Consider the following 15,122-nt stretch of genomic DNA (forward strand, 5'->3'; position numbering starts at 1 on the left):
AGAAGATGGGCGCTTCTCCTGTGTGCCCTGGCTAGGAATCGAACCTGGGACTCCTGCACGCCAGGCCGACACTCTACCACTGAGCCAATCAGCCAGGGCGGATTAAAGGTTTTGATTTCTGCACTATAAAGTGGGGCAGACCGGGAGGTTGCTCTTTCGGTTCCTGAGATTATCATTAGAGGAGAGAGGAGAGCAGAGAGAGGCCACGTGGGGAGGCCAGGAGAAGCATCCAAGATGGTGGAGCGTTGAAGGAGAAGCCAGTTTGTGCAGAGTTTGTGCAGAGAGAAGGAAATGGAGAACAAAGGTGAATAAGGCTGGTGAGCTAGAAACTTTTGATTCTAGGAAACTCGGATAAGTCAGTAGCTTTGTGAGCACTGAATGAATGGGTTTTGGAGCCCAGTGTGTGTTTTCACTTGACTGCTGGGTGCAAGCTAGGATTAAAGATGATGGTCCACCAGTTCTTGGCTCCATTGTTTCATTACCGTCTGTCCAAATCTAATGTGAACCTGCATGGGCCAGGCTGCTATGAATCAGGTGGCTATGGATACTGGCCTTACATATGGGAAGAAAGGAGAACCCTTATTATTGTTGATGAGAATGTAAATGAGTACAATCATGAAAAACAGGATGAGATTTTCTCAAAAAAATTAAAAATAGCCTGACCTGTGGTGACACAGTGAATAAAGCATCAACCTGGAACGCTGAGGTCGCCAGTTCACAACCCTGGGCTTGCCTGGTTATGGCACATATGGGAGTTGATGCTTTCTGCTACCCCCTTCTCTCTGTCTCTCTCTCTTGCTCTCTCTCTTCTCTTTCTAAAAATGAACAAATAAAAATAAAAAAAGAATTAAAAATAGAATTCCCATATGATCCAGCAATCCCACTTCTGGGTGTATAGCCAAAGGAAATGAAATCGTTACCTCAAAGTGATGGCCATACTCCCTCATTGCAGCATTACTGAGAATAGCTAAGCTATGGAAACAATCTAAGTGTCTCTCAATGGATGAAGAATTAAAGAAAATGTAGTATATATATAAAGTGCTATATTATTCAGCTTTTAAAAAGAGAGACATTTGTGACAACATGAATGAACATGGAGGGCATTATGCTAAGTGAAATAAGCCCGACAAAGAAATCCAAATACAGGGAGTCCTTAAGGTTATGACACATTTTCGTTCTTACAACAGTGACGTAACCTGAATTTTGGTGTAAGTTGAAACACACCCTAGCCTAAGTGACTTGCCTATCCTAACACAGTTGTAAAATCATAATCTAGACTAAGACAAAGAAAAAGGAAAAGGAAATAAATATACTATACCATACACTGTACTGTAGCAACAGAAAAAATCACAAAAAGTAAGTGTAAAAAAATAGTACAATGCTAACAGCATAAGCCGAAACACTCACGTCTCAATTTTTTAGAGGTTTTATGGTAGTGAGCATCATAAACTCAAAATGTCATATTTCGAGACTGTCGAAACCCAAGGACCCTATACTGTACAGTATCATTTATATGTGGAATTAAAAAAAAATTCAAACACTTAGAAACAGAGTAGAATGGTGGTTGCCAGGATCTGTACAGTGGAGAAAATGGAGAGATGTTGGTCAAAGTGCATAAAATTCTAGTTGTAAGATAAATGAGTTCTGAGAATTTAATGTACAGTGCAGTGACTTTAGTTGATAACAGTCCTGTATGCTAAATTTTCTAGGAAAGTAGATCTTAAACATTCTCACCACACACACAGAAAAGGTAACTATGTGAAGTAATAGAGATGTTTAATTATCTTGATTGCAGTAATTATTTCACAATGTATATATATATATCAAATCATCACATTGTACACTTTAAATATATACAGTTTTATTCATCAACTATATCTCAGTAAAGCTGGAGGAAAAACAGAGGAAATCTTCATGGCCTTGGATTTGGCAATGGTTTCTTAAATATGACTCCTAAAGCAGAGGCAGCAATAACAACAACAAAAATAAACAGGTAAACTGGACTTCAAAAATTTTAAATTTTGTGCATCAAAGGACACTATCAAAAATGTTAAAAGACAATCCATAGGATGGGGCAAATCATATAACTGATAAGGGCCCATTATCCAGAATGTATAAAGAACTCTTACAATTTAATAACCAGATTTACATTTTAGGAACAGTCCTCAGCCTACTGGCCAAGGGGGAGTTCATGGAGCTAGAAGCACAGAGAGAAGGAATCACAAGGCCCTGGCCAGGTGCTCAGGTGTTTGGGTCATCATCCCAACATGCCAAGGTTGTCGGTTCGGTCCCTGGTCAGGGCACATGCAGGAGCAGATCGATGTTGCTGTCTCCTCCTTCTCTCTTCCTCTCTCTCTCTCTAAAATCAATACAATAAACATTTTTTAAAAATTAACCAATGAAAAAAAAAAAAAAAATTAACCAATGAATGCATGAGTGAATGAAACAACAACTGAATGTCTCTCTCTCTCTCTCTCCCCTGTCCTCTCTCTTAAAAGTGATCAATAACTAAATGAATAAATAATAATAAAAAAATAAAGTTAACAGGCGGCTTGGTGACTGGCTGTGTGCCACAGGAAGGAAAAGGAAAGAGGAAGTGAAAGAGATCAGCTGCATAAATAGGCAGCAGACCAGTCCCAAGCCCACACATTCCAGGACCCCCAACTTGCGGCTGTCCCCCTCACCCACAACTCTGGCCTCACCCTCACCACAGCCATGGCTCGGTCACTGGCTTTCAGCCTCCTTGTCCTGGTCCTGGCCTTCTGCATCACCCGGACCCAAGGTATCAAGAAGGGAGCTGCCTAGGAGGGGGGAAAGGGCTGGAGAGGCTGGTAGGGAACATGCAAGTAGCCGCTGGCTCCCTGTGAACCCCACCCTGCAGGCAGTGATGGAGGGGCACAGGACTGTTGCCTCACATACAGCCTAAGGAAGATTCCTGCCTCGGTTGTCCGCAGCTACCGGAAGCAGGAGCTAAGCTCGGACTGTCCCATCCAGGCTATCCTGTGAGTTGGTGCAAGGGGGTGGTTGCAGCTGAGTGGGTTGGGCATGGTGGGCACGACTAGGACAGACTTGCTAACACCCGACCCCAGGTTCTCACCTCGGAAGCGCTCTCAGCCAGAACTATGTGCAGACCCTAAGGTGGCCTGGGTGCAGGAGCTGATGGAGCATCTAGACAAGTCACCACCACCACCACCACGGAAAGCCGTTCAACGCTGTAAGAAGGACAAGTCTGGAAAGAAGGGAAGGGGCTCTAAAGGCTGTAAGAGGTGAGCAAGCTGAAGGAACAGGGGAGGGAAGTGAAGAAAAGCCACCATCAATCCTTCTAAGCCCTCTTCTCTCCTCCCAGGACTGAGCAGCCGCAGACCCCAAAAGGGCCATAGCCCAGTGACTAGCCTGGAGCCCAGGAGACCTCCATCAGCCTCACCAGGGTTTGGACCCCCAATCCAGGGGCAAGAATCAAGCTAGGAGACAGGGAGGACTCAGGGGCCCCAGAGCAGGCTTTCCCCTCCCTGCTGGTCTTGCCTCACCCCTTCTCCTGCTTCAGCCATCCCTTCTGTACCTCCAGCCCCACCCGCATGGCTGTGCTGCTCACACCAGGCCAGGCCCAGAGCGGCAGAGGAGGAAGTGTGAGAGGAGGCAGCAGGACTGTCTCCTCTGAGGAAAGGTCACCCAGGACCCTGGACTTGACCCTGCTCCCCCGCTACACCCCACCTCTTCCGTATAAATATGATTTATACATAAGCAGAATAAAGAGCTGTCATGGTGTCCCATTTAAGTATCTGTTCCTGTGTCTTTGTGTCCATAGGGAAGCAGTGTCACTAAGGGGTAGGGTCAAGAGCTCAGGCTAGCTAGTTTTATGTTCTCACCTACCCTAAGAGCTTTCTCCCCTCCCAGGTGCCCAGACCTGTGGGCAGTAGAAGAGAAGTTGATGGGTAAGGTGGGACCGAGGCTACTCCTGGTCTCTGAGAAATTCTTGCCATTAAAGAGATGGTAGACCTAGAATACATATCCCCAATGACTCTGCAGGCCTCTAAGTCCCTGAAAAGATCTCTTCCCTGATAACATCGGGCATTCTCTCACTCCTAGCTCTATCAGTGACTCCCTCCCCTCTCCTTGGGACCTACTGAACACAAACCTCCAAATACCTCTTTGGGAGGGTCCTCAAGAGTGAGCCTGGAGCCTGGACCCACATGAAATACAGGCAAACACACATCTACTGAAACCTACCCTATGCAGAGTTCCAGCCCTGGGAGCCCTTCAAAGCCCACTTCCCTCACAAAAACCCAAAAGGAGTCCCTTTTGTCCTGATTAATAAAGTGGAATCCCTGTCTCTGCCTCTTTCCTCATTTATTGCAGCTGTGTGTTCTCTATTCTTATCTGGGCTTCTTGACTCCCTCAGTTTCCTTCCAATAGAAAAAGTCTCCTCCCCTTCTCTCTCCTTTTTTTTTTTTTTTTTTTTTTTTTTACAGAGACAGAGACAGGGTAGACAGACAGGAACGGAGAGATGAGAAGCATCGATCATTAGATTTTGTTGCGCATTGCGACACCTTAGTTGTTCATTGACTGCTTTCTCATATGTGCCTTGACCGCAGGCCTTCAGCAGACCGAGTAACCCCTTGCTGGAGCCAGCGACCTTGGGTCCAAGCTGGTGAGCTTTTTGCTCAAGCTGGCAACCTTGGGGTCTCGAACCTGGGTCCTTGGCATCCCAGTCCAAGGCTCTATCCACTGCGCCACCACCTGGTCAGGCCTCCACTTCTCTTCTTGTCTCTTTTCTCCCCTGGCTGGGTCCCAGGGTACTTTAGTCTCTAATCTCTTGATAACCAAGGACTAAGTCTCCTGTGGCATGTAAATTAGGCTGTTCTCCACAAAGAAGCCTGCCTGGCTCTCCTCTACCTTTCCCTCCCCAGAGGAGAAAACCTCCTATTCTCCCTTCAACCACAGTTAGGGAATGGGAGGATCATCAGATGGGACCGGACCATGTGGGAAAGATGGGAACAGATCTTGAGAAAGGTGCAAGAAGCTGGAGGTGGCTGCCCCCACCCCCACCTTTTCCTTCCCTGGGAACCTGGGCATAACACAGCACTCGCCACTTATCATAAAGTCTTTAAAAGTGTTTGCTGTCTGCTCCTCCTGAGGCAGGTAAAGACAGGGACTCCTGCCTACTTATCCTCCTGCAGCAGGTGTGATATTAGTATACAAATACAGATGTGCAAGAGTTTCTGCATTTTAAATTGCAGTAGTTTTCAGTGAACTTGATTCCTACTCCAAACCCCTGCACCAGAGCACTAATGATTCAACATCAGGCACTCTTGGGATGCCACCTGCCACGGGCTGTGCAAAAGTCATAAGACTGAGGCACCAGGGATGCTCCTTATCTGCCCCTTACCCCATGTTATCACTGGACACCAATCTCACCAGTGAATGCTGTGGGCCCTGTGAATCCAGCAGGTATGACTCTCCAGGTCCTGGTCTTTTAAACTCTTAGCTTTTCTTTTGAGACATGGGAATTTAGTCACGAGAACCTCTGGGGTTGGACTTGGTCTCCCCAGCTACACCCCAGAGCCATCGACTTCGGTCCTGCCACGTGCTCCATCATAGCCAGGGACTAGAACCCATTGCTTACACAGACTGGACTTAGATATTAATCCTCTCCACTTAAAAAACCTCTCTCCAAACCCTCCCTGTCCCCAACCCTTTCAGAGTATAACCTCTTCCCAGATTTGCTTTTGACTTTTATGAAGGCAGAGGGCCCTTGACATCAGGATGCCTCTACTCTCAGCCCTGCCAAAACCCTTGCTGCTCTAAAGAGAAAAGAAAAACATAAGCTGAACAAATTACCCTGCCACACTAGCATGTCTGGTATTTGCCTCAAGCCTATCCCTGAGTAGGCATGCAGTATGCTATTTATTCCACCAGAGAATGAGTAGTCATTCTCCTTGTCTGCCTTCATCTCTGATTATGTTGCCCTGTTCTTTCTTTCTGTAAGATGCATGATTTTTAAAAATCAAATAATACACACTCATATTTTTAAAATACCAAAAGGCTAAATAGTCCATCTCTGCAATTTTTAACTCTTAAGCTACTTCTTTTAAGGTGTTATTTCCATATGTCTGAATACTATGTGAACATATGTCTAAATCTCTGTTTCTTGATTTATCAATTTTAAACATTACCAATTGACCATGTAGCATAAAAAATAGAAATTTAGCTCTCTTACCAACCCTCATATCACCATATCCTCTAAGTATAGTTATACCATCCTATTTAGATCATGATCAGAATTTACATTATTATGACCATGTAAATGTCATTCACTGAAGAGCAAAGTCATATACTATGCTTATTTTTCCTTTGTCACTCAGCTTTTTGTTTTTCTTAAAACTCTTAAACATTTTTCTTTTTTAAAAAATACCTCTATTTTCCATTATCAAAGCCTCAATATTTTTCTTTTCTTTTCTTTCCTTTTTAAATACAGCACCTTTTAATTCCTTGCAAGGATAATTTCCTAGATAATTCAACATGTTCTGTAATCATAGAAATAATTTTATCCTTATTCATTGCCAAAAATGAAGACTATGATTTGAATTTATTCTTCATAAATACAGTCTCATCTATTTTTACATCAAAAAGTCAGAAAGACAAAACACAAATTCTGAGGACAAACATGGAAACAAAATGATTTTCAATTTTTAAAATTTATTGTTTGTTTTTTATTCTGTTTATCTATTTCACTGTCTGTTTATCTTGCAAGAGCCCATGGAAATGAGGGAAAATATCTGCCGGCTAATTTTAAACAATATAAGAGGGATTGGGCACTAAATATAAAAAATAAGATTTTTAGCTTACATATTAAACTAGAAAAATTTTTCCTGACACGTGTCAGTTAAATTGGTTTGCAATGCATTAATAAATGGAGAACATGCATCTCCTCTAACAAATAATTTAAACATTGTGTAATCTACCAAAAAAACTAATCAGGATACGGATATTTTCAAGTCTCAATTCCCTGGGACAAACTAAAAACAAGTTACTTTTTTATTATTATTATTATTATTATTCATTTTTAGAGAGGGGGGAGAAAGAGTGAAAGAAAGAGAAGGGCAGGAGCAGGAAGCATCAACTCCTATGTGTGCCTTGACCCGGCAAGCCCAGGGTTTACAAACTGGCAACCTCAGCGTTTCAGGCCAACATTTTATCCACTGCGCCACCACAGGTCAGGCAAAAAAACAAAGTTATTTTTTAAACTAAACTCAGAAAAGCAAAATCCATAAAAGTAACAATATTACCATTGTTCTTAGCAATCTACTGATGATTCCTACAAGTTCTGAATGTCTCTTCAACAAAATGAACCCTGATTTCTTGGTAAGCACCTTGCTTATGGGTCAAGTAACTTTTAAGCTGTACTTCTCTATCTGTGGCTAGAAGCAAGCTATATAGCCAGCTTTGCTCCATTTTGAAAATCATCTTCAGAATGAAAGTCCAGCAATGACCTTCCTTAATGCAACACTGTCTGCAGAGACACAACTCTGCACGAGAGGTCCCTGGGCAGGTGCAACTCTCAGCCAATAAGCTGGAAACAGATTAAAGAGAACAGAAGGAAGTGGAGGCCAAACATTTCAGTTTATATGTAGATGTTATCCTGGGTAGAAATATCAAGCACTTTTGGATTAAAAGTAGACAATATGCAAAAGGAAGTAACTCGATAACAATAATGTTGAGAATTTAAGATGCTTGTACCACAACTGAAGACAGCATTTTTATATGTAGCTGCAGGATGTTCTACTTGGGGTCATTCAATTTGGGACTCATGTATGAGCAGCATTATTAGACATTTCCATTATCTGGTACATCTGTATTTCTAAATAAGTATAACTGATACTTAAAGTGATGTCTCTGACACCCTCCAAGGTTCTGTATGTTCTTCCAAATTAAAGAAAAATCACGTAGTGTCTCATATTATTTTGGTGTTAGCTTAGATATAACACAATTAATTAAAAACTAGTAACCTATGCTTGATCAGGTGGTGGCACAGTGGGTAGAGCATTGACCTGGGATGCTGAGGACCCAGATTCAAAATCCCGAGGTCACTGGCTTGAGGGCAGGCTCAGCAGCTTGAGTGCAGGGTCACTGGCTTGAGCATGGGATCATAGACATGACCCATGGTCACTGGCTTGAGCTCAAAGGTTACTGGCTTGAGTAAGGGGTCACTGGATCAGCTGGAACCCCCTGGTCAAGACACGTATGAGAAGCAATCAATGAACAACTAAAGAAAAAAGCCACAACTACAAGCTGATGTTTTTCATCTCTCTCTCTGTCTAGTTCTCTCTCACTAAAAAAAATATATATATTTTATATTGGGCTCAATGAGAGCTCTCTCCATTAATCTTTTTAATTTTAATTTTAATTTTATTTATTTATTTATTTTTATTTTTTTACAGAGACAGAGAGAGAGTCAGATAGGGACAGACAGACAGGAACGGAGAGAGATGAGAAGCATCCATCATCAGTTTTTCATTGTGACACTTTAGTTGTTCATTGATTGCTCTCTCACATGTGCCTTGACCGGGGGGCTACAGCAGACTGAGGGACCCCCTTCTCGAGCCAGCAACCCTGGGCTCAAGCTGGTGACCCTTGCCCAAACCAGATGAGCTCACGCTCAAGCTGGTAACCTTGGGGTCCCGAACCCAGGCCCTCTGCATCCCAGTCCGACGCTCCATCCACTGTGCCACCGCCAATCAGGCCTCTCCATTAATCTTATTGTTTTATTAACTAGACTATCCCATTCATCCAACAGGATTAATGATTAAAGTTAACTGTACAGGCCCTGGCCGGTTGGCTCAGTGGTAGAGCGTCGGCCTGGCGTGCAGAAGTCCTGGGTTCGATTCCTGGCCAGGGCACACAGGAGAAGCGCCCATCTGCTTCTCCACCCCTCCCCCTCTCCTTCCTCTCTGTCTCTCTCTTCCCCTCCCACAGCCGAGGCTCCATTGGAGCAAAGATGGCCCGGGCGCTGGGGATGGCTCCTTGGCCTCTCCCCCAGGCGCTAGAGTGGCTCTGGTCGCAACAGAGCGATGCCCTGGAGGGGCAGAGCATCGCCCCCTGGTGGGCAGAGCGTTGCCCCCTCGTGGATGTGCCGGGTGGATCCCAGTCGGGTGCATGCGGGAGTCTGTCTGACTGTCTCTCCCCATTTCCAGCTTCAGAAAAATACAAAAAAAAAAAAAAAAGTTAACTGTACAACCAACCCAGAATGAGAGCAATGGGTTCTTGGAATCCAGTCACCCATGATGAAATATCCCACTGACTGCCTGGCCTGTGGTGGCACAGTGAATGCAGCGTCAACTTGGAATGCTGGGGTTGCAGATTCGGGCCCTGGGCTTGCCCAGGTCAAGGCACATATGAGAAGCAGCTACTACAAGTTGATGTTTCCCACTTCTCCACTCTCTCTCTCTCTCTCTCTCTCTCTCTCTGTCTCTCTCTAAAAATCAATTTAAAAAAGAAAGAAAAATAAATAAATATCCCTCTGACCAACTCTTGGATGCAAGATCACCAGGGTGTTTTGTTTTTTTTGTTTTGTTTTGTTTTGTTTATTATTAAATTTAATGCAGTGACATTGATAAATCAGGGTACATATGTTGAGAGAAAACATCTCCAGATTATTTTGACATTTGATTGTGCTGTATACCCCTCCCCCAAAGTCAAATTGTCTTCTGTCACCTTCTATCCACCAGGGTGTTTTAATGCAACCTGAACATCTCACAGAGTCAAGTCCTAGTGAAAACCAGATAACCAAATCCTTAGATTTCTGTAGAATTCAGAATCATTTCTCTCTTAGTTAGCCCTCTACTTGTTCACTTTTATCTACATTCATTTGCCTAGCTTTGGTTGGTCGTTGAGTTCAAGTGGAAGAATTCCAATTCTGCCTCCCAGCCTCTCCTCTAGGGACTTGAAATGGAAGGTAAGGTAATGCAATCTTTCTGGCTGTCATGGCACTTCAATATTCTTGGGGTAAGTTCAATGGGCAATTTTAAAGAACCCTTCTGCAGCATCGGGAGCAATACGATAGTTCTCAACAAAGAGATCTCTCTCTCTCTGAGAGCTCCCAGCGTGTTGGAAAAATAGTGGTCTCTTCAGCCAGTTTTAACAATATCTCTTGAGTTTTCCGTATGCTTTAAAATCACTGATCGTGCTAAGTTTCATTGCTGACAATAAAGTGTCTGCTTCCTTTTGAAAACCTCATTCTTCTAAAATGCATTTCCATCTATTTCTCACTTCCTTTCAAATCTGTCCTACAATGTAGATATCAGAGTTGGACCTGTGCCACTTCTCTGAATCTCAGCCCCATGCAGAGCTAGCAGTCCCCCCACCGGGGCAGGAGACTCTGAAACCACTAGGGTTAGAGACCATGAGGGTCAGCAAGCACAGCCGAGCAGCCACCGGCGCGACATCCAGGTGCAGGACAGCAGTGACCCAGGCGTCGCTGGCCTGTCCGTGCACATCAATCCATGTCCAGGTATACAGGTGAAGCCAGAGAAGTCTCCATGGCCCAGGGTCTCCAGCTCAATATTCTTTCTTTTTTAAAATTTTATTTTATTGATTCATTTTAGAGAGAGGAGAGAGAGAGAGAAGGGGGAGGAGCAAGAAACATCAGCTCATAGTAGCTGCTTCTCACATGTACCTTGACTGGGCAAGCCCCAGTTTGGAACCTGTGATCTCAGCATTCCAGGTCTACGCTTTATCCACTGCACCACCACAGGTCAGGCTCAATATTTTTCAAATGCTTCATTATATTAGGATTAAGGACTTAATGTTTAAAATATATGTAATAGAAGAAAATATAGGTAAGTGTGTTTATTACCTTGAGGTAGATAAGGACTTCTTAAACAAGATATAAAACCATAAAACACAAATCATTAGAGAAAAGATCAACACCATTAAATTCAAAGACAAGTAGGCATTCAGGGTAAGGATGGCAAATTAAACACATACATTTATATTCACTCATTTCAGCCTCAACTAAAAACTACAGCAATTATTTTTGATGTGTGTTTGTGTGTATAGACATAAACCCACAAGGACCCAAATGGGAGATGAGATAAAGGTAACTTTCCAGAAGGCTGCAGTTTAGACAAGTAAATATTTAAGTAAAAATAGGTATAAAGCAAAATACAAAATTATAAATTTGGGGACTTCCAATGCCTTGCTCATGGATACAGTAAAAATATTTTACTAAATACTAGTATGTTAGTATTCAACAGGAACACAATTAATGTCTTCTACTAGAAAAGTAAAAAGAAGAAAAAAATTCTAAGGATCAACTATCCCCCAAATTTACAAAATCATCATCCCCCCAAATATGAAAACTCACTGCAATCACTGAATCCTAGTTCTCCTTTAATACGAAGTGTTTAATTGCTTTAAAACTGACTCATCTCTGGAAACTTAGAATCGAAGTTGACTGTCAAGACCTCTACCATGTCCTCCATTCACATTTTTTTCTTTTTCTTTTTTTTCCTGAAGTGAGAAGCGGGGAGGCAGACAGACTCCTGCATGTGCCCAACTGAGATCCACCCAGCATGACCACTAGTGGGTGATGCTCTGCCCATCTGGGGCGTTGCTCAGTTGCAAACAGAGCCATTCTAGCACCTGAGGCAGAGGCCATGAAGCCATCCTCAGCACCTGAGCCAACTTTGTTCCACTGGAGCCTTGGCTGTGGGAGGGGGAAGAGAGAGATAGAAAGAAAGGAGAAGGGAAGGGTAGAGAAGCAGATGGGTGCTTCTCTTGTGTGCCCTGGCTGGGAATTGAACCACATGCTGGGCCGATGCTCTACCACTGAGCCAACCAGCCTATCCACTTTATTTGCCAGTACTGCTACCAGCCCTTGAGGCTGACTCAGTCCACAGAGACCTCAAGCCTTGACAGCAGCTCAAGACCTCAAGCCCTGCAGCTTTGAGGCTCCCCTCAGCTCAAGGAGAGCCAGGAGAAACTCTGGAGGAAGGTTCTACCTCCAGGATGGAGACATGTTGAAAAGCTAAACATAGTGCCTCTGGCAGGACCCTCCCTGGTGGTGGCACTAGGTCCAGGTACAGTTCCAGCAACTTCGCCGCACTTGGGAAGTTGGGCTCTGGGAGAATTCTCAGGAGCATTCAGAAGGCCACTAGAAGCATTTTTGACATCCTTCCCAGCAAAGAATATCTGGACCATCCCATGTGTGAGAACAGTACTGACAATCTTTTGGAGCAGCTAGACACCCAACTCATTATCTCAGAGTCTGACAGTCAGAACTACAACTGCTGTTTGGAGACCAGGGAGAGGATACATGAAGATAAGAAGGAGACGCTGCCAGAGGAGCTGAAGGTCGTGGAGCTGGAGGAAGTGAAGCTGGTCCAGAAGCTGGAGGAGGTGAAGAACAGGGAGAGAGCAGCTGTGGCTCTGGAAGAATCCCAGGCAGAGACTGAGACACTGACCAGCAGGAAAGGCAGTTCCATAAAGACTACAGGGCCTGACCTGTGGTGGTGCAGTGGATAAAGCATTGACCTAGAACACTGAGGTCACTGGTCTGAAACCCTGGGCTTGCCATGTCAAGGCACATATGGGAGTTGATGCTTTCTGCCCCACCCCACCACCCCAATTAAATAAATAAAGTCTTAAAAAAAAAAAAAGCTATGCCTGATCTGTGGTGGTGTAGTAGATAAAGCATTGACCTGGAACGCTGACAATGCTGGTTCAAATCCCTGGGTTTGTCTGGTCAAGGAACATACAGGAAGCAACTACTACAAATTGATGCTTCCAGTTTCTCCCCCTACCTCCTCTCTCTAAAAAATTAATAAATAAGAAATCTAAAAAAAAAGACTACAGTAAACTGCAATGGCAATCATTGGAACTACCTGATAAACTGAGGAGCATGGAGAACCAGCTGCTATATGCCCAGATCCAGCTAACCTGGCTGGAGAAAACCAAACCTTCAAGTCAGCATTTGAGATCTGCCATGATGCTCCTTGGCTATCATCAATAACTTCAGATTGGGCTACTTCTCTGCGGTCCCCATGTGCTAGAATGACATTAACACGGCCTGGGGGCAGACAGTCTTGCTGCTCCTGGTCCTGTCTAGCACAGTTTGGTCTGCAGTTTCAGAGGTATTGACTCATCCCCTGCAGAAACCATTCCTATCTAAAGTCTTTAACAGAGGACCCCGTTGAGCTGCCTTGTTCTGTAACAGGGAGCAGAGCGCTCTCTTGTGTTACAAGTTTGCCCAGGTGATGATGGCTTTCCTGGACAGCATGTAGCAATTCAAGGAAGAAGCCAAGAAAGGCGAGCTGGGGTCCATGTGCCCTACAGGATCCATTGGAGAAAGGCCTGATAGAAGACACTGGAGCCAGTGGTGAATTGTATACCATCAGAACTCACTTGAACACAGGAGCAGTGGACAAAGCTCATGCTTACAATTTTTAAGTGGAGTCTTGCTTGAGTCTCCATAAGGCAGTGGTTCTCAACCTTTCTAATGCAGTGACCCCACAATACAGTTCCTCATGTTGCGGTGACCCCAAACCAAAAAATAATTTTGGTGGCTACTTCATAACTGTAATTTTGCTACAGTTATGATTCGGAATGTAAATACCTGATATGCATTATGTATTTTCCGATGGCTTTAGGTGACCTCGCCGGGGTCGTGACCCACAGGTTGAGAACTGCTGCAAGGTATTGTCAAAAATAACTTTTCTATGAGAGAGAGGAATTTTTTTTTTTTGCTTTGAAAGATTTTATTTGTGAAAATCTTATCAGATCAATTGCAAAACTGAAGAATATAACAGGTTTATAATTTTAATAATAAATTACTACACTGACATTAATTTTTAGAGGAATTAAAGTATTGCCTAGAGCAAACCGAAGCCATTGCCATCTTCCCAGCACAACTCTGTCTTCTCTAGTACTTTCCTCTTCCCTCTTTCCCACCTGAATAAACTCAAAATCACAGGAAAGATTAAATTATGAGGTGATGGGATAAAAGGTTACAGAAGGAAAGAACTGAGGGTGAGAATGAGGGGAGAGGGAGTGGCTGAGAGAAAAGTGGTCTTCAATCTTTTTATGAGAAAATAAAAGTAACTGGGCCACTAGTGTATGTACTAGAAATCTGGGAAGGGGGGATAGTCAAAGATTTTTAAGTTTTGGCTGTGATGTATAGTGTCAACCCCTTTCATCCCTGAGAAACTTTAAATAAACTTCTATACATCTTTCAATGATCAAAAGAAAACAAAACAGCCCTGGCCGGTTGGCTCAGCGGTAGAGCGTCGGCCTAGCGTGCGGAGGACCCGGGTTCGATTCCCGGCCAGGGCACACAGGAGAAGCGCCCATTTGCTTCTCCACCCCTCCGCCGCGCTTTCCTCTCTGTCTCTCTCTTCCCCTCCCGCAGCCAAGGCTCCATTGGAGCAAAGATGGCCCGGGCGCTGGGGATGGCTCTGTGGCCTCTTCCTCAGGCGCTAGAGTGGCTCTGGTCGCAATATGGCGACGCCCAGGATGGGCAGAGCATCGACCCCTGGTGGGCAGAGCATCGCCCCTGGTGGGCGTGCCGGGTGGATCCCGGTCGGGCGCATGCGGGAGTCTGTCTGACTGTCTCTCCCCGTTTCCAGCTTGAGAAAAATGAAGAAAAAAAAGAAAACAAAACAAAAAACCCTGAGTCATTACTTTCTTCTAACAAGAACTTGAAAACTTCATTTTCTTCAAGACATTCAATTCTCTTGCCTGACCAGGCAGTGGCGCAGTGGATGGAGCATGGGACTGGAACGCAGAGGACCCAGGTTCAAAACCTCCAGGTGGCTGGCTTGAGTGCAGGCTCGCTGGCTTGAGTGTAGGATCATAGAAGTGACCTCATGGTCAATGGCTTGAGCCCGAGGTCGCTGGCTTGAGCAAGGAGTAACCCGCTCTGCTGTAGAGTGGAGCCCCACCCCCATCAAGGCACATATGAAAAGGCAAGGAACAATTGATGCTTCACATCTCTCTCCTTTCCTGTCCGTCTATCCCTCTCTGTCTCTGTCACACACACACACACACACACACACACACACACACACACACACACGCCTCGTTTCTCAGTTGGTGGCAAACTAAAACACTTGAGGGACACTCTGCTG

At 44.3% G+C, this 15,122-nt stretch overlaps 1 protein-coding gene and 1 pseudogene across 2 annotated transcripts; both read left to right on the forward strand.

Annotated features, from left to right (window-relative positions):
• Positions 1-2,638: 2,638 nt before the first annotated feature.
• On the forward strand, positions 2,639-4,278 carry CCL21 (C-C motif chemokine ligand 21). Of its 2 annotated transcripts, XM_066367821.1 has the most exons (5): positions 2,639-2,782; positions 2,882-3,002; positions 3,090-3,266; positions 3,347-3,428; positions 3,566-4,278. In XM_066367821.1, the coding sequence occupies exons 1-4, from the start codon at positions 2,716-2,718 to the stop codon at positions 3,378-3,380; spliced, it is 399 nt and encodes a 132-aa protein (XP_066223918.1). In that variant the 5' UTR covers positions 2,639-2,715; the 3' UTR covers positions 3,381-3,428; positions 3,566-4,278. The 2 variants fall into 2 exon arrangements, with proteins under 2 accessions (XP_066223918.1, XP_066223917.1); XM_066367820.1 differs by having other exon boundaries at positions 3,347-3,910.
• Positions 4,279-10,399: 6,121 nt separating this feature from the next.
• LOC136391288 (beclin-2-like) lies at positions 10,400-13,504 on the forward strand (annotated as a pseudogene).
• Positions 13,505-15,122: the final 1,618 nt, after the last annotated feature.

Source organism: Saccopteryx leptura, chromosome 2 (assembly GCF_036850995.1).
Source record: "Saccopteryx leptura isolate mSacLep1 chromosome 2, mSacLep1_pri_phased_curated, whole genome shotgun sequence".
In the NCBI taxonomy this organism is placed as follows: domain Eukaryota; kingdom Metazoa; phylum Chordata; class Mammalia; order Chiroptera; family Emballonuridae; genus Saccopteryx; species Saccopteryx leptura.

Coding starts and splice junctions, on each gene's coding strand:
- CCL21 (XM_066367821.1), top strand. CDS start 2,716: ATGGCTCGGTCACTGGCTTTCAGCCTCCTTGTCCTGGTCCTGGCCTTC. Junction 2,783..2,881: donor CTGCATCACCCGGACCCAAG/GTATCAAGAAGG, acceptor CCCACCCTGCAG/GCAGTGATGGAGGGGCACAG. Junction 3,003..3,089: donor TGTCCCATCCAGGCTATCCT/GTGAGTTGGTGC, acceptor ACCCGACCCCAG/GTTCTCACCTCGGAAGCGCT.